The sequence below is a fragment of the Pagrus major genome, chromosome 17 (assembly GCF_040436345.1).
Source record: "Pagrus major chromosome 17, Pma_NU_1.0".
NCBI lineage: Eukaryota > Metazoa > Chordata > Actinopteri > Spariformes > Sparidae > Pagrus > Pagrus major.
In genome coordinates, this window is record NC_133231.1 from 16,192,926 (window position 1) to 16,216,141 (window position 23,216).

The 23,216-nt window shown below is 41.9% G+C and overlaps 1 protein-coding gene across 1 annotated transcript in view; it reads right to left on the minus strand.

Annotated features, from left to right (window-relative positions):
• Positions 1–2,925: 2,925 nt before the first annotated feature.
• The window catches only part of kif13a (kinesin family member 13A), a 42,310-nt gene continuing 22,019 nt past the window's right edge, over positions 2,926–23,216 (minus strand). The window contains exons 11-40 of the mRNA XM_073485503.1: positions 22,006–22,218; positions 21,778–21,888; positions 21,548–21,682; positions 20,335–20,465; positions 20,012–20,098; positions 19,751–19,926; positions 18,673–18,892; positions 17,840–18,002; positions 17,596–17,739; positions 17,360–17,509; positions 16,841–17,005; positions 16,559–16,732; positions 16,036–16,187; positions 15,827–15,959; positions 15,523–15,669; positions 14,491–14,523; positions 13,413–13,512; positions 12,502–12,628; positions 12,347–12,402; positions 12,137–12,261; positions 11,426–11,602; positions 11,244–11,336; positions 10,994–11,146; positions 10,830–10,898; positions 10,670–10,720; positions 10,017–10,104; positions 9,535–9,686; positions 8,597–8,773; positions 6,004–7,168; positions 2,926–4,484 (exon numbers count right to left, since the gene is read on the minus strand). Coding sequence (XP_073341604.1) covers positions 4,351–4,484; positions 6,004–7,168; positions 8,597–8,773; positions 9,535–9,686; positions 10,017–10,104; positions 10,670–10,720; positions 10,830–10,898; positions 10,994–11,146; positions 11,244–11,336; positions 11,426–11,602; positions 12,137–12,261; positions 12,347–12,402; positions 12,502–12,628; positions 13,413–13,512; positions 14,491–14,523; positions 15,523–15,669; positions 15,827–15,959; positions 16,036–16,187; positions 16,559–16,732; positions 16,841–17,005; positions 17,360–17,509; positions 17,596–17,739; positions 17,840–18,002; positions 18,673–18,892; positions 19,751–19,926; positions 20,012–20,098; positions 20,335–20,465; positions 21,548–21,682; positions 21,778–21,888; positions 22,006–22,218 — 5,001 coding nt within the window. The 3' untranslated portion in view covers positions 2,926–4,350. The remainder of the gene's footprint in view (positions 4,485–6,003; positions 7,169–8,596; positions 8,774–9,534; positions 9,687–10,016; positions 10,105–10,669; positions 10,721–10,829; positions 10,899–10,993; positions 11,147–11,243; positions 11,337–11,425; positions 11,603–12,136; positions 12,262–12,346; positions 12,403–12,501; positions 12,629–13,412; positions 13,513–14,490; positions 14,524–15,522; positions 15,670–15,826; positions 15,960–16,035; positions 16,188–16,558; positions 16,733–16,840; positions 17,006–17,359; positions 17,510–17,595; positions 17,740–17,839; positions 18,003–18,672; positions 18,893–19,750; positions 19,927–20,011; positions 20,099–20,334; positions 20,466–21,547; positions 21,683–21,777; positions 21,889–22,005; positions 22,219–23,216) is intronic.

Here is a 23,216-nt window from a genome sequence, read left to right on the forward strand (position 1 = left end):
ACGTGGAAGTTTTACATCACTTCCAGGACTGTGACAGGATTTTAGAATGAATGACCAGAAAACCAGAAATTAAAACAACATAATAAAAACAAACAAAACAAAAGTAACAGTGTCCATAAAGGAGTAGGTAGGAGTCAAACGTATACACCCCCACCCCTTCCTCACTTTTCTTCTTTTAACTCATATTATATCAGCAAATTCTCACAACTAATATACAAACAGCCACCCCCAGTTTTTTGTCACCCAATTTAATAAAAAAATAAAAATCCCAGTTTATTTACAATCGAAATATCCAGCCAGTGTTTAAAATAAATAACACAACCTTTCCTCTCCCATAGACCTGCCCAAAATATATATTTTCTATTGTTTTTTAAAAAAGAATTGATTTATATTTGTGCTTTAAATCACAACCATAAAAAATAAAAAATAAACTTTTAATAAAAGTTTTTTATAATCCAGTTACCTGGCAGCAAGGATACAAAAGGGTTTTTTGGAATCAACATCAGAAATAAGCAGTGTTTTTAGTTTAAAGGGGCACCACATGTATGTAGTTTTGGAGAAGAAATTCAAACTCCGAATTTTTATATTTACAATATTAATGAGGTAATAATAAAAACTCAGAAATATTTATCTTTTCCATAAGTGAACAAACAAGTTGTTCTTAGAGGAAAGTCCCCAGAACACTGTTTGAAGCTAGAAAGGTGGCAGGGTCTGCCACATATAAACAAAGTAAAACAGTATGAAACTGTGTTGTCCTTTCAGGTCAGTTTATTTATTCAGTTTAATCAGTCATGAAAACAAAGAGAGTTTGTTTACTTAGTTTGTTTAGGCACCTTCTCTTCTGATTAAAATGTATTATAAAACTACACAGTGCACCTTTAAATTGCATATAATTCAAGCTGTTTTAAGCCTACTTTTTTAAAAAAAAATGTATTCTTAAAACAAAAGTCTAAATTCTGTTTCAAAGCCTCCGCACTGCTAAGAATAAAACACTGGTGGGAAATACTAAATCCTTCTTTATGTTTATTCCCTCGAAGTGGTCAAATATAAAATTTACAGAGTCTAAAAATACTGGAATCAGCCTTTAAAATACTTATCATTTGTTTTTCTGTTTTTAATTGTACAATTCAACTCCCCCCAGGTTGCTAAAACCCACAAATTACAATAGGCTCATACCAATGACAGAACTTCAATGTCCTTAAAGATAGCTACAGTCGGTCATTAGTTCAATAACCTGCTGTATGATAATGTTAATAGTATACTTTTTCTTCAAATGTTTTTATTAAGTGTTGATTGAAAAAGCTCATAAAAAGTAATTTAAACAAACTTCCAGCAGCCACTTAATAAATCAACACATTAAAGGAGTAGCTGTAGCACATGTGTTGCTGTGGATCAAGTTGTGTCCATTCAAGTTCCATCTATTGCTGACACATATCCAGTTTTGTAAAATACCAAGTGGTGGTATTTTAATTCATTTATTTAAATTAAAAATACACCAGTTGACCCTATGGTGGCACTAAAATTAAGTAACTCAAATGTCATAGAATAGATAAATATGTACCAAGCAATTCCTTCAGATCCTCTACAGATGGCTTCAAAAGCTTTTTGCCATTGTGGAAATTTTTAACAGAAATATTTAGACGTATCTTTAAAGATTTGTCTTTTTTTTATTCCTTGTGTTTATCTATTTTTACCATTTATTGTTTTGTTGTTGTAATTTTAGCCTTGCATTATTGTATCCATTGTTGTCTATTTTTGTTTTTACTCTTTCTTTTAAATCTGAGCTGTGTTAATCTTGCTCTGGCTGCATGTTCGAATGGAAGGTGCTATATAAATAAAGTTTAGATGAATCTTAGGCACCTCTAGTCAGATAGCTGTGAAGCTCATGCATTTTGGCAGCATTTGCAAAACTACACTGCTTGGCAGAACTGATATTGTGTCAAGATTTGGAAAAAATAACAGGCTTTCATTGTAGTGGCAGGAGGCCGTCAATGACTAGCCTTCACGTGACCGCATCAGTTAGAGGGCACAACATGTTTACATGTTTGTGATGTTTACCTGTGCATGAGTCTCAGACGGGATACATTTCAGGAGACCATAAATCTGCCGGTGACAGGAGACATTTTTGGCCTACATTGAGAAGTCAGAGTGGATCAGACACCACCGTTGACAACTCATCCAAGAATCACACTCCACTGTGATGTTTATGTCGTGTACAGTGCTCAGCTAAAGCAACACACCCCATGGTGACTTTTAACATTTTCTTGTGAAACACAATCCATTAAAATCATTTAAGGTAGGATATATTGGGAGTACCCTGCAGCTCTATTCCCTCTTTCTGTGCACTTAGGATACAGACTTTTTTTAAGGACCCATTAGGGCAAAAGGTATTTATTCTTTTATAAAGGGTCAGTGTGTATGTGCTGTGTCAAATTCCGGATATTAAAATAACACCTTGGATAAACTTCACCACAAAGGACGGGAACCAAAAACATAAAACAGCTGATATCAGCCATGCTGAGCTCTTGCACTGACACACCAAAGTTTGAGAAGACCTGAATACAACCTCTGAGCAAAAAAGGTCAAATTAGAGTGGATTTGAAGATAAACTGCTTTTAAAATGACAAATTACTGCATTTAGATTAAGAGTAATTAGCCATTCGCTGTCTGTTAAACAGTATCCTCACAAGTAAATTATGGAAATTGTTTTCAGTCTCGAATTGCAAGTCCATTTTCATAGAAGAGTATTTTGTGAACACAGTTGACCAGAAATCCTTTAGAAATGTATTTTTATCTTGCTTTGAAGCAGAAAAGAATGAATACTATGTATACGCAGTGTCTGCTGTACACTATACTCATAAAAAATACTTGAATGTGCAAACAAAGTCAGCTTGAGTGAGCCAAATAAAGAGTCGACACAGCACGCTGATTGTAAATGTTCTATTCTAGAACATTTTGTACCAATTAAAACAGCTTGAGATACATTATAAATACAATTCTGTACATTATAATAGTGTAAATACTATGTTCAAATACATTTCTATTTACAACTCCTTATGAGGGAGAGCAGCTTTGTTCTCTTCTTTAAAGTAAGGTCTTGGGTTTGTTTCATTTACTTGAAATTACAGCTCGAATATAGAACAATTTCTAGTCACTTCCACAGTTCACCACTTCCATAAAAATATAAGATCATAGGACAACTCTTCTCTTCTGTGACCTGATACTGTCCATCACCCATTCATCCAATCCTCCATGTGAAAAAAATGCATTATTGAGTACCTTTTAACATGAAGTGTTATATATCAGTCAGTTAACATATAAAATGCAGTTAAAAAGGTATTCTATCAGTCAGTCAGCATGGCTGGATGGCATTTTGAATGCACCTGGGCATCATGATATACACACACAGGTTTCAGGTCCATACAGTTTAAAACTCTGTGAACTCGAGTCCACTGAGCAGTCTGGGGTCAATGTGCCTGCCGTTATGGAAACAGGCCGTTAAGGCATCAGTATATCCAGGCCTTGGACAAAGCCTAGCTGTTTTGTTCCCCGCGTTAAAGTGATGGCGCTCGGTTTCTCAGTCACGTCAGTTAGAAAATATCTCATCAGTCCAATATGGAAGACAGTCGGTGAACTCTCCAAGAATCCTTTCCAGTGCAAGCATTCAAACAGCAACAGTCTCATGCTGGATGGGGATTATTTCCTCCACAGTGTTACAGTACTTCAACAGGATAATTTAACACGTTAACTGCAGTCAAACACTGAAAGCAACTCAGGTTTTCCTCTGTTCAGGGTATGTGGCATTACTCCTAGAGATATGGCACTAAGCTTTACTTGGACACAGATATATATCATGTTTAGCTCCACATACATTAGAAAAATAACATCGTAACAGCAGATATGGAACCGTAGTTCTTTGGTTACCCCTGACATATCATATTTATGTAAATATCAATGTTTAATAACAGTAGTACATTCTTAATCTTCAGATTAATCCACTATGAGCCTCAGGGGAGGATGCATTGCCTTACAAAAATATCATATATAATGTTCAGAAACCAATGTAAGAAAATGTACGGGGGCAATATTTCCACATGGACTCCCAGTTAAAAGTGAAGTTCTCTATCAAAAATATCACCGTGTAGAAAACTCAGATATGTGCATAGTGACAGTAAGTAGGATATACCTTCATTAAATGCACAAGTCAGAAATGCTTTAGGAAACGCCTACGAAATACATCAGCTCAGAGACTCGAGTGGAGTCAGCCTGCGGTTCACCCCATAGGCGCTGGATCTGAGGATCACCCTCGGATCCCTGCCACTCCTCAGAAAGCTGGTCCTTCTTTGGGTCCTATCTGATCAGAGTCTGGGGTTCTGTGTCCATGGAGGGCTGTCCTCTGGTGAGACGAGACGGCTTCACAAACACTCCGTGACCTGGAGGGCAGCGGAAGTACACTCTGCCCTGGACAGTCCCATTGTGCTTACCTAGAGAAACATTTTGCATAAACATGTCACATTTGGACCTTTAATATCTTTATATCTATATTAATTTCGAAATACTGTATGTATATTAAACAGTAGAGTCAGGTCTCAGGTCTGAATTATCAAACAGGCAAAGCAGGTGGTCATCCTGGAGCTCCAGACCCTCAGCGGCCCTGAATGCCCCATATTTATTTATCGTGTGTCACTTGACTTGCAGTAATGTGATTATAGCAGATTTTCTAATAAATAACCTGTTTTAGTCTATTGATGACTAATGCACAACAAAGCCATGATGATTAAACTTTCTTGTGTAAGCCTCCTACACAGTTTGTTTTCTGTGCCAAATGAATTACTGTCTTCATGTTTGAAAATAGGCACAACAGCACAATATCTTCTGAACTGGTACAGTCTTATATCTGCATATCTGAATATATACACATACACAATATGTACTGTATGTATATAAAACTTAGTCTTCCTTTCATAACAACTTCTATTCTATTGTATATACTCTACTCTAATTTAAATATTTGATGATGAGTCCCATCATCATCAAATATTTGATAGTGCTAGAGCTACATTTCACTGTGCAATTCTGTATTGTATGAAGGATGTTATGTTCATGAGTGATCTGACTCATTTCTATGGCTCTTTGGTGCAAATGTAAGGTACAGAGTCGTACTTGATGTGAGACGTTCGTTTTGTCACAGTCTACCCAAAATCTGCTGCCCTTTACATGAACAGTGAGAATTTTAAGCTTGAATTGCGTGAATTGCATTCAAGGCAAGGCAATAACATTTACATTAAAACATTTCATAAACAGGATAAATTCATAGTTGGAAAAATCACTGACAAAGCAGAGGGATACGGTGTCACCTTGTGTAATTTTTACATTGCACATCATTGACATTAAGTCTGGCTGTACAAAGTAGTTTTGTGCTGCTAAACTTAGTACACACAAGAGAAATTAAATCATTTTGTTGGGACGTCTAAGTCTGAATCTGATCCAAATCTTACCCTATCATGATTCTAGTTATTATTTTACAGAACATCCTCACAGTAACCCCTGCACAAAAAACAAATAAAAATGAAGAACGTTCTTTTCAACAGAGCTTGGAAAAAGAATGGCGCCATAAGATTCGCCCCCCTCGATAGGCTTCAATTCCCATCACTATACTGTAAACTCCCAACAACAAAAACCCTTTTAATTTTTAACGGGTGCCACGTCCACTTTTTTACCTCATATCCCCATTGTGGGTTAATCTGGCTGGTGTTTACATCTGTGTATATTTGACATCAGTCTTGATATCAGACAAACATTACTTGTGAGGATCCCTAACATTTAGGTGTTGGAGGATTGTTCTGAAACTTGTCAGTGCTCTCTGGTGGACAAACTTTGTGATGACAACACTATTTTTAAATTACCTTAACATACAGTATGTCAAGCTACAATTGTCCCATAATATATAGATGTATTTTTCAGGCTCTACTAACATTGGTAAAAATCTTTAAAGGGACTCACCCACTGCCATGTCAAGCTTCACACCGATCCAGATCCCCTTCGCAAACTCCACCCCTCCAACATAGTGGACCGTTCCTTTCCTTTTCCCCACCCACACCTGCTCCCCGGGGGCCATCCAGTCAGGAAGCTGAGCCACGGGGGTGCTCTCATCTCCGCTGGAATCTCCAGAGGGCTCTGCGCTGCTGGGGTTTGGGCTGGGGCAGGGACTCCCGTGGGGCAGATCTCCCTGGGCCGGCTCCTGGATCGGAGGTTCTCCTCCTGCTCGCGGAGCCGGGGCAGAGGATGGGACTGTAGATAAAGGTGTGACCGGTGACGGTGATGCTGGAGATGGAGCTTTGTCAGGCACAGATAGTGGGTCTCTGACTGAAGTGCAAACAGTTGTTACAGGAGGCTCAGCTACACTAACAGAGCTTGAATTATTTGGACATTTGCATGTAGCAGTTGAAGTGTTTTCAGGAACAGATGTGTTGATAATACCAGAGATATCGGAGGAGTGCTGATAGCCAGTATCACATGTTTCTACTTTATCTGGTTTCTTCTGCTCCCATCCCTCTGTAAAATGTGCTAAATCCACCTCTCCAATACTGTCGTCAGCCCCTTTAAAGTCAGTGAACTCCTGGCTGGCACTGAGAACACAGTTGTGAGGGAATGTTTGCTGCTTGTTTGTGCAATTGGGGATGCTGAGAGGTGAGGAGGCAGGATGGCCAGGCGGATCCTGAACCCCACCTGCCGACTGAGGAGGCTGCTGGGCGTCACCCCCTGCAGAAACACTTTTGGTTTGTGTGCAGCCTCTTCCAGCAGGACAGCCAAGGGGGTCCTGGGCGTCTCTGGAGGCGCAGCTGAGGTGGTCGGAGCTCTCACTGGCACTGAAAGGCATGTCAGACAGCGTAGCGTTGGAGGCACTGTGTGAGAAGTAGCCGCTTGTGCAGCTGCTGGCTGTGGGGCTTCGAGGCACCTCTCGCTCTCCACTCACACCTCCACACCGGCTTCCCTTCAAGTCAGAGCGGGAGGACAGAAACCCCTCCTGGCTCTCCAGAGTGGCATTGTAGATCTCAAAGTTTGCAAAGTCCTCTGGGATGTAAGGCTGGAAGCTGCTGTGGTCCTGAGTGCCCCGTTCGAGGTTTAGAGTCATGTCCACATCCGTGTCCTCGTCCTCAGAGTCCTGCTGATCAAAACAACAGCAGCAGGGCAAAAGACCACCAGACATGATGTCAGTGATAGCCTGTATGGAGCTTAAACCTACATAAACACTGTTTTTGAAGTGAATGAAGACAATGGAATAATGGGGTAAAATGTGATAATGGATCATGAACACTGAAGATGAATAATGTGCCACAATTTTCTTAACTTTGCTTTAAGGTGTTGCAGTGCTGCTATACTCATTTATGGGTTAGTGTGAGGCTGTATGCACGAATGTTACCTTTGAAACATTTGAGCCACAAATTCTACAGTTTTGAGCATTTTTACTGTGGACTGACACTGTGAAAGACCTACTGTTTTCAAGATACAGGTGAGGTTGGGGTTAAAATAGGTACTACTGTATGTATCTTAACGTGAGGAGGGTGCAACTTATGGGTGCTCCAGAATACAAAGTTAATGGTGTTTATTAAAAATAATGATTAATAGGGAAATAATGATTTCATATTGTACCAATTTGTACAATATTATTTTCAAAGCACTGTAACAGCTGACTTTTTTAAACCTAAATATTCAAGTTTCTTTGTGCAACTTCTGTGTTGAAGCGGAATCCATTTCTAAACTAATGTTAACTACTGTTGCTCTCTGTTAGCGGAGCAGAGAGGCACTGAGACGAGACACACGAGAACGTGCACAAAGTCACGTCGTTTAGACTGTCGCGAAACTCTGACCCGAGTCTTTCACAAAGAAATCCACAGTCCAGTAGAGTTAAACAACTTAAACAAATCGTCCACAGGCTTGTCATGGCAACTGAGAGCAACGGGCAAAGTCTCATTTTTCATGTCACAATTTCAGTTGTCACTTTTTCCTGAGACATGTTTTTTCTCCTCTCTCCATGATTCATATAATATATATATCTATATATATCTATATATATATATATATATATATATGTACACACAGTGGCCAGTCCAGTGAATGAGGCAACAGGGGTTTCATCTTGTATTCAGCTCTAAGCAGACTACAAAAAACAAAAGTCAAAAAGTGGAACTACATGCTGCAATACAGAGATTAGAGTGAATTTTGACTTTTTGGATTATGTGTAAAAAGTAAGACCAGAGTCATTTAAGCAGGGAATTAAGTTTGAAGTGATGCTCAAGATGCCAGCAATCATCTTAGATTTTCACCATTTTATAAGTTTGCATTTTTTTTTTACTTACCCATAGAACTTGTAGACAGAGTATGTTTGTTGCTAGGGAACACTAATTTTGTCAGAAAGTGTTTGAACCTCAAAGTAAATCCTGCCGGTTCACAGTAAGCTCATTGGAGACGGGTTGAGAATTGGTTCATGTGTAATCCTTAAAGCAAAGTGTGACAGTGTCTCATGGGTGTTTACTGTATGTGTGTGTGTAAAACCTTTAACAGAAACCCTCCGAGCGGTGTGTGTAGCACTTACAGCAGTGTGTGGCAGTGTGTGGCTGAGCTTTCTGCTGGTGGGAGTGGTGGTGGTGGTGGAGGTGAGGGTGGAGGTGGAGGTGGAAGGCTTGCAGTGGCCCTCGCTGCCTGCCCTGGGCCGGCGCCAGGGGCAGGGAGGGGGGAGCAGTGCAGGGCTGTCCACACATGAGCGCATGCTCTGCGGATGGGTCAGAACAACAGCAAACACTTCACACACACACACACATAGCATGCATGGAGCTGGGCAGGCCAGTTACACAGTTAGTGCCATGCAGTAGGATATTTCACAAAAAACAGTGCTTGAAGTGTCCTAAGTGCGAGAAACTCTACTTCTTCTACACCCTACAAAAGAGCATTTTTATCCAGACTACAGCTATTTATGTGCAACCACAATCTGCAATCAACTGCTTACTGAACCAGTTTGCTCTTGATTTGTAAAGTACCTGCACATTTCTTTAGTCCACTTCAAGCAAAGATGAAAACAAATATGCAAGGTTAGTTAACATGGCTGGAACAGGCACAAACTCTCTGAAAAATCGAGTTATCACAAACAAAATCAGGCATGAGACTTTATAGCGCAGCTTTGTCTAATGGATTGTTATGGTGATTCACAGCTGAAGTCATGCTCCTGTGAGTCACGCTCTTTTCATTTCAGTACAGTAACATAAACACAGTGTTTTTGTTTTTGTCCAGGCACACAACAGCGAAGCCATTTTCACAAAAATCTTCAGGCAGCTTTGGACAATTAGTTACTTTTGTCAATGTCAAAATATATAACATGTAGTGGAGATGTAATTTGATGTCAGTGACGTGGTAAAAATGTAAGAATGGGGTTTGACAAAATGAGGATATGTGGGATTGAAGAAAGTCCAATGAGAAAAACAAATATATGAATACTCCCCCTCCTGAAAAGAAAGACTTCAGCTCCTTCCTCCTTACCTCTTGTCCCAGCAGCGGCCGGGCCTCCAGGGCTTTCTTTGCCTTGTTCTCCTCTTTGACAGGCAGCAGAGACTTGAGGAACTTAGGTGGCTGAGGAGAGAGGACCTTGAAGGGGCTGGAGTTGAAAAACGTCGGGCTGTCTGGAACCAAACCTGTGTGGGAACATTTGGTGGTTCTAATGTAGCAAATCAAACAGGGTTTCTCACACAAAAGGAAGTCAGGACACAGTGCGTCTGCTTCACATTCATCAACTGAAAGAAGATTAGGCACCAACTATTTATAATCAATTTATTGCTTCATTTTTCAAACAAAATTGTCAAACATTTGCCTCTTAAATATAATGATTTGCTGCTTTTCTTTGTCATTTATGGTAGTAAATGAAGTAATTTTGGGCTAAATGATCAATTGTGAAAATTGTCAGATTAATCGACAATAGGATTAATCATCAGTTGCAGCATTAATTAGCTGTTTCTGTAATTTACCTTGATTCTCCTTGTTTTTGATGGGCGTGGTGCAAACCGAGCCCTCCTGGAGATTGCAGATGGTGCTGTCCACGTGATCACAGTGGTCCTACACAATAATACACAGGTTATATGTATTGTACTGAGGTTGAAGTAAAGATGCAGAAAAGACTCTCTTCTGCTGTATTGTACATCTTACTCCTAACCATCAACTAACTTCTATTATTAACGGGGCAATTATGACCAGCAGCATTTAGCTAACCCCTAACCCTAACCCTAACCAAAGCAATAATGCGTTTTGACAAGGGTATTATAATCATAACATCATAATCAGACCCAGTCTCCCTCATGTTCTATTAACATAAAATTCAACAATGTTTCATTGGATTTCCAGGCCCAATTCCCTCAAATTCAAGGACCCAACACAGCATAATTGGAGACACTGATAAAGATTAATCACTAATACAACACTGAGAATTTTTCAAATGACAACTAGCAGGTGTTACAGAAGCTCACAGACAACAATTAGAGGTAAAGCACAAAGGAGACTGTTAACTAATGTTAAGAAAATAATATCAAAAGAACTTTAAATCCTTAAAAGCTTAGAAAATTAAAGGACCTGTGGGCAGAATGAGTTTCGTGATCAACGTGTTGTTAAGGTACGCCCGACTTACCTTACAGTCTTCATCCTCACAACCAGTCAGGTCCATTTTACTACATGAAGACTGGAGAGCAACAAACAACATGTTAGCAGTGTATCATTATTCAATACCTATTATTTCCATGCTGTTCTGTGGTCAGTGCAGTGAGTGATGAATTCATTACATGCTGTACATTTGGTGTGCTGATGCTCCGTCTTAGGTGTCTCCCCTTGGCAGTGAGCGCTTCCTTCACTGTCACAGCCTTTATGGAATAAACAAAAGAGGTGCACCTTTACGTGACCCCCCACTAGATGAATGATTTGCACAACAACATGTGTACAAAGATGTATAAAATACCTGTCGTAGCTTCTCCAGACTGAGGATGTTCTCCACCTCCAGAACTCCTCGTGTGTATTTCTCTATGTAGGTTTCTCCATCCTGAGTCTCCTCACTGTCCCCACGAGCAGCCATGAGGGCCAAGGTTTCCCTCTCCTCTGGTTCCTCCGAGGCCTGGAAGAGGAGGAGAGAACATGATGCATAAAGCAGCCTTTGTCAGATACAGTGGTAGAAAAACATAGAATATTTTATCAGAGAATCAGAGTTGTACCTTTGGTATGTTGGAAACGATGTCATAAGTCACACCACAGGAGTACAGCGTGTTCTTTAAGGACATTCGTCGCTTGAGACTCTGAGTGAAACTCTGCAGGAATCAAATCAAAACCATATTAATCATAAAACACAATCCACCTCTGCTGTGAGCTGACTTCCTCCGATTAAATCTGTGTTAACCTGCTTGTTGTAGATGTTGACAGCGACCCTCTTGCGGAGCACCAGCTCCATCGAGGCAGGGTGGCTGAGCTGGACTGTGGCTTTGATGATCAGGTAAATGCGTTCGTTAGGAGACGTGATGCGGTTGAGGTGAACGGAATCGTGGATGGATGAGTCCCAGGAGCACACCGCAGACACCTGGTGGATTAGGAGAGTTGTAAGTTCATTAATGTTGCTGTAGCTGCACACACACAGACATGGACTACAGTCATGTAGGTGGGCTGTAGCTTCGGGTCTGCAGCGGTTGGCTAATGAGCAGAAAAATCAGCATCTCATGGCACAAATTAGCACAGTAAAGAGGAGAGTGTTTACTGTGGGGTTAGTGCTGCTGCTCAACATCAAAGAAAAAATTAAGTCGACTTACTTTTCTTTTAAATGCTTGTTTCCGTGCATGACACGGTGCAATTACAAGACCGTAAGTGTGTAATTATGCACATAATTGTAGGAAAAATTAAGGTTGCCCTGATTATCTGAGAAGAAAGAACTTCTAGCAAAATTTAAAGTAGTAAAAATAAGCAAAGTTGAGTCACAAGTCTTTGTATGACGTGTATTTTTGCGAAGATGATGGTCATATGACAAACAACAATGAAACTACACTTGCATCTGTACTTGTGTTTCTCAGAGTTCCCTTTTTGGCCACATGAGGGCAGTCAAGTCAAACCCTTTGCTCACCTCCTCGTCACTGTGCCTGATGATGGGCAGATAGAAGAACTGGCTTCCGTGCTCCTTGGGCAGGATGGAGTTAACACCTGCAGCATGTGGGCCGGTCAGCTGCTCATTCACTGTCAGATTATCGGCTGGTGGTAGAAAAGACTGTTAGTGTTTATACAACCTGACAGAAAACTGTGAAAGACCAGTTATATAAAGGATGAGTCTGCTTACCGTTTAAATCCAGGAAGAGCACGGGGATGTGAGCCTCCATTCCTGCAGGTGGAGTCCTAGAAGGGGTTGGATATGAGGTGAATGGTGAAAAAAAAGCAAATGGCTGCAAGTGAAGTGAGTCTGACATACGCACAGTGGTGCGTTTGTGTTTTTACCAGTCTGCAGGAGCTCCGGGGATGCCGCTGCCAGGTGCAGGGACCAGCACTGCATTTCTCTCTTCTGTCAGGCCGACCCACTGCTCCACGAGCCGGGCCTCACGCTCAACATCCTCCTCTGACTTCTCTGGAGACATAAATTACAACATACATCAATCACAACCAGGGATGTGTCCGAGTAGTCGACTAGTCAGTTAAACTTATAGCTATCTTATTAATGTGAACATTTCAATTACAAATTGACAACACTTGCACTGAAATATCATGTCTTCCTAACCAAATGCAGCTTCTGTTAATAATGTTAACAGCATCATTTAACCATTCATCTAATCATATCATCATATGTAGATTTGCAAAGCCCTGACTACATTTACTTATATTTCTTTAAAAAGATGGGGGTAATTCACAACAATAGCTTGTCTTTATGCTGGTGGCTTTTTGTGCAGGTTAGGGTTTCTATCTCCGGTGCCCATCAGTTGATCATCTTTGATCACACAGGATATGTTTTTGGAAGAGCAGCTGCAGTCCGCCGGTGAGCTAGCTGTGCCATCTTTGAAGTGCGGACGTATGCAGGTAGGTGCAAAAAATACTGGGAGAATTGCAGATCCTGCTTTTGATTTCAGTGACCGAGAGTGAAAGCTCATTTCAATCTATCTTTGATTCAGAATAGAAATTGTGACACCCTTATGTTTAACTGTCGCGTAGGGATGCAAAATTAATCAAAATATTAGTAAAACCCTAACAAATGTCACATCATTCTGACTTTATAGACTTTATGATAGATTTTTTCAGTGAAAATAAAAAATGTGATGCAAAAATGATCATTCCCACTAATCGTGAATCATATTGAATCATCATATCTGTCAAAATAACTGTAATATGACTTTTCTTAGCCTGTGCCTGGTCCTCACCGTGTTTGTTGATGATTTTCTTGATTTGTTCATCAAGGTACTCCCGACGTTTGATCAGTGCCTCTGACCAGCGCTCTCGAACACAGTTGAGGTCTTCCTCCTGGAACCAGACAGAGAGCAGGATCAGTGCCAGCTGGCTCAGTGAGGCAGGGAATCTGCTGCAGGGCGCAGTGAGGTGTTAACACTGCAAGGTGAGGGAGGGTGCACAGGGCCAGTCTGTCTGAGGGAGTACTGGAACTGCTCCTTAATACTTGTATTATATTAGCCAAGCCAAGTGACAGCTAATCCTGATATCAGTTCCCAAACCCAAGGTGTTAAAAATCAAAGCCTTTTTGACAGAGATTCTGAGAAAACTCTCCAGAGACACACTCATAAGACCTCCCTTTAGCCATTTGCAACTTACACACATGCATTCACACACACACACACACATACCCACACACACACGCACACACACACACTCGCATGCACACACAAACATGTCCTCACATGCAGCCACAGCCGCCACCCAAAGTCCTACCTGGATGCAGAGCAGATCACTCTGTGAGGGAGCCACAGAGTGCAGATTCCTCTTTCAAAGTAACCGACAGACCTTAAAGCCAACCATGTAATGCTTCTGACGTCAGCACACTTCCACCATGCAAAGTACTGTAATCATGCAGCCATGCAGTGCCCGTGTGATTAAGTGAGGCTTATTATTCCTGAAGCTCTCCAGTAGTGACAAGCAAACAGTAGCATTAGTGTGCACAACCTGAGGGGAAAGGCAAGAGAGAGCTGGGCAAGATCCCTGGCAGACAGGCTGCTGGCTGGGAGCTCAGCCATGGGCGGGACTGTCTTTTGCACACAGGGCTGCCAAAGAACAGTTGGTGTGATTGATAATTACAGCATCAGAAAACATCCGCGTGTGCAGCTGATGTTTAATAAAGCACTCGTTTAGCTGGTAGAGGTGTAGCCCTCTGCCTCCTGCCTCACATGCCCTCAGAAACAGGCCTAGTCGCAAAAACAGTCAGCTGGGTTTCCTTCATGCTGCAGAGTGAGCTACAGGGGGAGCAGCAGCAGGAGCAGACTGAGAGGGTACCTGATAACTATCCACATCGTCCTCCACCTCTCTCTGGCAGGAGAAAACACACTCAGTCAAAGGTGGGGAACCAGAGAAGGCACTGACATGACAGCTCATTCACTGCTCATGTAACTTTCTAGGAAACTTAACGGTGCGAAAGAGCAATTACTGTCCATATTTATTTAATTAAAAAAAAACAAAACCTGGCACCAGAATGTACTCTTTTAATTGTTCTGAAAGTGGAAAAATTAAAACAAAAGGATTCCGTGACCACTAGTTTATCAAATTGTCGCTTCCTTTCTACACCAGGGCATATCAGTGCATGTTCACGGAACAAACAGGCCACTAATGAGTTTGTACATTCCTTGGTCTTCTTTAGACTCACTGCCAGCCGTCCAGATGAACCAGTCATGGCACGAAACCAGAGATGGACTAAACATACTTTGGCTGAATCAGCATTATATTGTATATATCGCTGGCATGAAACAAGCATACTGTACTGTTTCCCAAAACACTCTGTTCTTCTGTTTTAAAGGAACAGTTCACCAAAGTAGATGGGGTCTTGTTTAGAAACCTAAAAAACAACCACAAAAAGGCTCCATACAGCTTGTCAGGCTTAATTCAAGTACACAGAAACCCTGAGAAATTGATTTGCACTCTCGATGCGTGGTTTAGCTTGTGCATCCACTTTAAACAGTGTGGCAACAGCATGCTACAGTGAAGATTGTGGCTTAAAAAAGGGTGTAAATTATGTATTTTAAAATCAATTCAGGGCTTCAGGAGCCATTTTATGTTTTTATTTGGTTGGTTTTTACATTTTAAAACAAGTCCCCATCTACTTTACTTGTTCAGGAGAATGCTACAACACTGTTACAAGTATGAAACCTAACACAACTTTTGATCAGCATGGGGCTGAGTAGATATGACTCAATTTCCCCTTTTGGGTGAACTGTTCCTTTAATGCAAAATCTTTTCTTCTTAACACAATAGCATCAGAGTCTACAGTGAGCGGTGTGTGAGTGTGCAAAAATGTGTATGAGTTTCACAGACCTGGTAGCTGTCGAGTGGTCTCTGCAGCTTGGTGGAGCGAGCAGACACACAGCCGATGGAGACAGACAGCAGAGCCTCCACCAGTAGAGGCAGAGTGCCTGAGTTTTGGACCGGCTTCACGCACACCTGCAGCCTCCTGGAGTGACCCTGCATGGACAAATCCAAATGATTCAACATCAGAGTTCTGCTCCCAGCACTGCGCTCTCAAAGTACTACATGTACAAGGCCGTCCAGAATGACATAATTTGTTATTATACTCTATAGTGTGACCTAAAGGGAAACTTGCTCATCGTTTTTCTCTGACCTGTCGAAGTTGGAAGACTCCTCCTGTGCTGATGTCTTTCCCAGGATGCAGCTCCACAGATGAATACTCTCCCTGCTCGTTCAGCTCCTGGATGGATGTCCACAGCTCGATCCTGCGAGACACTTCGTTCCACCTAAACAGGCATGATTAGTAAGGTGTGAAATGTCAAAGTCTGCGTGTGTCTGTATCCGATCCGTGAACTAATGTACCTGTCACGGAGCGTCTGGGTTTTGGCCTCCAGTGCGTCTAACTCCCAGAGCGAACGTCCGTTCCCAGCGCAGCGGTGACCCCACACCTCTATGGCCAACGCTCCATCTGATATGAACTCCAAAAACTCATCCGTCACATGCACAACATAGTCCTGCACAAAGACAAGACACAAGTTTGCACTGGAGTTGAAAACAAAAGTAGCTGACAGGAATTTAGTATTCTGATAAAAGCTTTAACTTAAAGGGTAACTCCACCAATCTTACACATTATAGTGTGTTTACAGGTCTTGGGGAGTACTACTGCATATGTGAAAAAAATTATATTATTATAAAGCCTTTTGTGGCTGCATGTGATCTGATATATTTCCTCCAGTGATGTCACTCAGTTGCAGTGTGGGTAATGTAGGCACCAGGTTTTGAAAAGCAGTCCACTGGTCTAGCATTGCACTCAAATTTGATGAAAAACTAACGAAGTGCAGTTTCCCTTTAAGGCATTAACAAACAACAGCTCCCTCTCACTCACCTTGCAGTGATCAAACTGGACAGTAAACTGGGCATCTGGACTTCGAGGGGAAGGTCTGTCTGGACTAACCATGGGAGGAGCCACGGTGGGCTCACCGTGCTCCCAGAAGGTGTACTGACAGAAGACGAAGTTGGACAGGTTGAGCGGCAGACCTGTAGCCTCCCTGATCCGCACCTGCAGCAAAGAGAGATGATGGAGTCGAGCCACTGAGAGGTGATGTGCTGTGACAGTTGTCTCCCAGGTAAATGAATGTACATTTGCAGACAAAAATAAACCTTTTACCCTGCAGGTGAGCCTCTTGGCCATGTGGACGATCTCCCCGTTGGTGTCCATCACCTCATAGCAGCTGCTCTCGCTGGAGTTCTCAGACGAGTCGTCTCCACCAGACAGGCGCTCCGGTACGGCTCCACTGACTCGCATCAGCTCGACGTGCAACCTGCCCGCCACCTGTCCGCACAGGAGACATCATTATAGAGACATTATAGAACACTTCTCTTTGTGAAAGCTTGTGGAAATGTTTGATTTATGTTTTTAATTTTACTGGATTTATTTCCATTTTTCTGATCTGAAGTATTTTATTCTTATTTGATTTGCATTGTCTGGTTTTATTTCCTTTTGTGAAGCTCTTTGCAACATTGTCAAAACCAGAATTATTTGCATTTTTAAACTTTAATAAGCCACTCTGTTATATTTTTAGATATAGATGCGCATCATATGGCCCTAATGCAATAAGAATATTGGAAAGCTGCACCATGAATAATTGATCTGTGTATTAATCTGTGTATCTTGGTGTCCTGTTACCTCTCCCTGTTGGCTGATGATGGGGACAGCATACTGCAGTTTGACATCATGGAAAAGGCACTCCAGAAAAATGTTGGCCACTCCTATCAGGTTGTGGTTCTCTTGCGCCTCATAGAATGGGTCACAGTGATTGCTGTTTGCCTTGTTATACTGAAAGAAAAAAACACCACCTGAATAAGCCAGTTCACTTCCTTATTTAACTCATATTTTCCTATTTCTGATCCTCTGTTCCTTACCGTCTCCTCTGTGCCTTCCTTCCAGTCCCTGTAGTGGTCTCTCATATCCACCAGTTTGTTTTCTAGCTTCTCAATGGTCCACACCTGGGTCCCCTTCCCTTTTCTCCGCACCTGAATGGCCGGCTCGCTTACTATTGCTCCACGCTGAATAGAAAAGCACATTAACAGATTTAGATATTTCCTATATTTCAGTAGCGAGTAGTGTCGTGGTGGTGTGTGACTGCTGGGGGTTCAGAGGTCTGACCTTGCGGTTGGCGCTGAGGTTGGCTGCAGGAATCTGAAGGGTGACCTGATAGTCGGTCAGTTTGTTCATCTCCTCCGCCAAAAAGTTGGCTTCTCGCACCAAAGTGTTGGCTTTCACGACCTGCTCCCTGAGTCGAGAAAGGCTCTGACGGAAAAGCTCATCCCTGACACACACACACAGATAACAGAACACAGGGATGATTCATTCATAAAGATGAAGACCTGTCACAGTTACTGATTGATTTTAAAAACATGTGATGTTTAAGTTTAAGTAGAGGAGTCACTGATCAGATTTGGCTCTCTTTCAGTTATTTTCACAAATCTCAGTGGCATGAGTTTATCAAGAAAGGCAAAATAAAAAAGAAACACCAATTAAAACTCAGTCAGGTCAGAGGATAATGGCGAATGCTAAGTAGCTATGGGTACTGTTTGAATTCCACAGTGTACCTTAACACTGATAGTGAGCCAGTGTAAACCAGTTTCAAATGATACTTGGAGCAGGAATGAGTGTGACATCTCAGGACTTTATCGTATTCCAGATCCCTCCTCACTGTCTAGATCTGATCTCAACCCTTAAAGAGGAGGAGGAACTTGATATCATCGTGACTCACTGATAAACCTGCGGGTACTGACTCAGAGTGAGTCAGCATCCAATAAAATCCCTCTGAGACATTTCACACACTTAACTGACTCCATGCGTCACATATTTTAGGATATTCTTGGGGCACATTTGGCTTCTACATGTTCATATAATGGGGTATATCTAATAAGGCTAAGGTTGTGAATAATGCTTGCAGCTCTGGTTAAATAAATATCCTTCATCACTCCACTTACCGCTCCTCCGTCCACAGTCGCAGCTTGCCATGCGGTGTGTGCGTCGGGAACGCGAGGCGTTCGCTGCTGCTGCGGTGGTGCTGCGGTGTTTTCTCGGGAGACAGCTGTTGCCGTAGCGACTCCAGCTCTCGCTCATACATCATCCTCTGCTCCTCCAGAGCCGTGCGCTTCTCCTCCAAGTACTGCTTCTCCAGCACCTGGACTACGTTCTGCATGGGATCTACACACAGCAAAAACACAATCTAACACACATCTTGTCTTATGGGTTACAGGAGAAGCGTCAGGCAGAGCTAAAATAAAATAAAATAATCCACAAAATCTATCCCAAAATCAATAATCTTCTCCCACATGAAGTTCGACATTTTTGAAATATTAGTAAGTATTACAGCTAAAATGATATTTTAAATATAATTTAGTTGATTGACCAAAAATTCCACAGATTTACAGGAAAAAGACAACAAGTTTGATGGTTAATTTTATTTTGATGAGTCATTTTAGTCATTTTTCAAGCACAAATGCCAAATATTCGGTGGCTCAGTCTTCTTAGTTTGCCGCTTGTCCCTGTCCCTTTCATTGTCATTGTAATATGAAAAACTTTGTTTTTGTGCTGTTGATGACACAAAACAAGCAATTTGAAGATGTAAACTCAGAATCAAGGAAATTATGATGTCCGTTTTTCACTATTTTCTTAAAAAATGATATGATAATGACTATAAACATTACTTTCAACCCTGCAGTAACTGAGTAACTGTCTCAGCTGTGGTGTCTTTTGTTCGTCCCACCTCAGCTCCACCCAGGCTGCATCTGACCACAAAAATCTGCATTTTGTAGCACAAATAAACTGACAGAACAGTCAGCTGGTTATTGCAGTAAACACTAGAATTGTGCTTTTCTCTTCAACATCAGAAGATGAACAAAAAACAGGGTATTGTTTTACAGTAATGGGATTTCTAAAAGATGTTATTAGCGGGGACAAGCTAGGTCAGAAACCTAAGTAGAACATGCAATATATACAGCTGTGGCCCTGAAAGCCTAAAGGATAATGTAGATTGGAGATGGCAGATTATCTTAATCATACCATTGTTCCCCAGAGTCTTCATTATGACCTCCATCTGGGCAAACTCATAGCTGTAGTCCTGCTCCGAAGAGGCCTCGCTGGCCGTCTCCACATCTGCCTCAATGAAGCTCTCTCTCGGAGAAGCTCTCTCCAGCTCCTTTAAACGGTCCCGCCGCTTTCGTTTAGGCAGATTAATCCTGCAGAGCAACACGACCATCTAATCAGTGACTTTTTAATTTCATGACACACTTGAATGTGTCCACACTAGGGCAAGTCTCATACCTGAAGAAGTGATTGTTGCCCCATAAGATACGATCTCCGTGCCACAGATGCACCAAGGAGTCGATCATTGTTCCGTTCACGCAGGTCCTGCAGAAAACAGAGGATATAAATTCTACTAATGAAGTTGTCAGACGGCATTATGATCTTCATCTTCAAACTAATTGAGAGGGAGCAGGAGGGAGCTCTGATATCAAAGCGAGGATTCCTGTACAGTGAGGTCATGTGAAACACTGAGGTCCAGTCATCCATGAAGCAGACAGACAACAGAGAGATACACAGCGGCAGACAGGGAGCGTATCGGAGGTAGTTGTATATTAGCTCACCTGGCGTTCCCTACGGGCATCAGGGTTACATCTCCGTCTGGGCAGAGCTCCAGGACGCAGTGCTCCGGCTGGATACCGATCCCGAACAGCTGGATGTCCTGAGACGTGTCGGCACCCACACGCGTGTGCTCCTACACACAGGTGGAGCACAGATTTAGGAAACAGATCTGAAAATAATTATATCTAACATCTTGTTCCAAATGTCAGGTCATAACCTCAAGAGATCCAAACTGTTTATTGAAGCAATTTGCACAAGAGTATTTAGTCAGTTGCAAAAAATAAAACTCTTATTTTCACCAAACTCAAGAGTGAAACCAATGCAAAACCAGGCCTGAAGTGAAAAAACCTGTGTCTCTCTCGTTGCATGAGTGGGCGTTGTTAAACAAACATCCCAGCTTCTAGAGGATGTCCTACCCCGCAGCGAACTAACCCACTTCACTCATTCCACACTGATATGCCAGGCTGGCCTGCAGAAGCCAGACAAAGGCCTGTTGTTGTGCACAGGCTGCTTTCTCACATGCCTCTGCTCTTACAGGTCCAGCTAACTGGTTGCTTGTTCCACTTCAGTGCTTTGCAGAGTCCAGCCCTGCTCTTACTGGACTCCTCTCAGCTCTCACAGCGTCATCACTGCAGCAGATCACTGCAACACATGTGCTGGGTTCAGGGCCGGGGTCGACGGTAAATATTACGGATGTGGCATGTGGGGGGCCGAGGTGGTAGGTCCGTGTCATTAATGATATACTGTAACACCAATGAATGAATGAGTGTGTGACTAACTGGCTCTTTTGCTGCAACTAATCTTGTAGCAACCCCTCCCTGTTTGACTTCTGTACAAACTTTATTATGTGTTTTGGCCTTGTCACTTTTGCAGCCACTATCGACAAAAAGTTACAGCATTTGCCACAAACAGCATGGCAACGTGTCACTAAGACCTTCCATCCATTCATTGCCTTCACTCATACAATCATTTCTAGAGTGAGAAAGAGAGAGACTTCAAAAAAACCTCAGTTCTCACCATTTATGATGAGGTAGATATTTAATTGTGATAATTAGTCATTAATAATTTTAATAATTTATGACTAGTGAAAGACATGACAATGTCAGCATCATGACACAAATGACTATTAATCCTGATGTACTAATGACAAAAGGCAGCAGGGTGATGGTAGTGGGGACTGTGCTGTTGCATTATCACATTGTTAATATGTATTACCTTCAGGTAGTAGACCAGTAGCTCATTCAGGGCAGGATCAGCATTAAGATTGACCAGGAAACACTTGTCTTCACCCACTTTAATCCCTGATGTCTCCAGAGAGATGCCCATGCTCTCCAGCTGCTTCTGTCGTTCCTGGAAACACAGATAACAACAGTGTGACTGTAGGTATAAATATGCTAAATTAAGAGTGAAAGGTTCTGGAGTCTGTTCATGACTAATGCTCATACTGTGGCAATCTCCTCTGTCTTCCTCAGCTTCTCCTCCCAAGTGACAGTCATCTCCTGAATGAGTTTCTCAGACTCGTGCAGTTTCTCCTTCAGCTCAGGAGCCTTCAGGGACTGATGGGAACATTAGAGGAAAACAATCAGCTGGATCATCATTGTGTGAAGACAAATCTGGCATGGCTTCGTTCATAATTTGCGAGCTTCTTCGGTCCACCCAAACCCTTCTCTTACCTCAGCCTGAGAGAGCTGAACTTTGAGCTTCTCCACCTCCTCCCTGAGCTCTCTGATGATCCGAGCGTTGGGGTCTTCGTTCACCACAGCGTGGTTGACAATTCTCTTGGCTCTGTCTGCATACCGGAGCGTGGACAGGGTCTCCTCGTAGTTATCGGCCGCTGGGCTCACTGTGGCTATCATGGCTGTCTTGCTGTTGCCGCCAAGATTATCCTGAAGACACGAAAACAAGTTGAAAGGAGCCATAACTTATACATCTTTCTATTCAGTCTGTATACTTGGTGCAAAGGTTGCAACAACAAGCAACAATTTGTCATCAGTGTGTCAAATTTCAGCATTTCTAGACCAATGACACATCATTATAACCATGGACTGACTATGAGACAATGAGCCCCAGGGTACAGATATGTAACCGCCCCCGACTCTGCCACATAGGAGCAAGACACACAGACTTTGTGACTGTTTTGCCTCTTTTTGTAGTCGCCTTACATTTCTTTGCAGTTTCTCTTTGTGGTCACTTTGAGTCAGTCCATTTGTTTCTCTTTGTTCTCTTTCAGTCTCTGTGGTCATATTGCATCTATCTGTACTGTACTTTGCCCCCGTATGTAGTCATTTTAGCATCTCTGTGGTCATTTAGCCTGTCATTTTGTAGTTTTGTTTCTCTCTGTAGTTATTTTGTGTTTCTTAGTGCTTGTTGTGTCCCTTTCTGTAGTTGTTTTGTGTCTCTTTGTAGTCATTTAATTTCTCTCTAGTTATTTTGTGTCTTTTTGTAATCGTTTTACAAAAGTTTTTTGTTTCTTTGATGTCACTTTGAGTTAGTTGTTTTGTTCCTCTTTGTAGTTCCAGTCTTTGTAGTTGTATCACATCGCTTTATTCTTATTTTGTATATCTTTATGCTTGTTTTGCGCCTTTTTTTAGTCATTTGCATATCTTTGCAGTTCTGTTCCTCTTTGATGTCACTTTGTGTGTCTTTGTGCATGCTTTACTCCATTATTTAGTAATTTAAATGTCTCTTTGTGGTTGTTTTGTCCCTTTGTTGTTGTTTAGCATCTCTTTGTGTTGGTATGTGTATCATTGTGATCATTTTTAGTTGGTCGTTGTGTCTCTCTTTGTAGATCTTCTGGTGTATTTGCAGTCGTATTGCTTTGAGCTTGTTTTGCCCCTTTGTAGTCATTTTGTGTTTCTTTATAGTTTTATGTCTCTTTGTGATC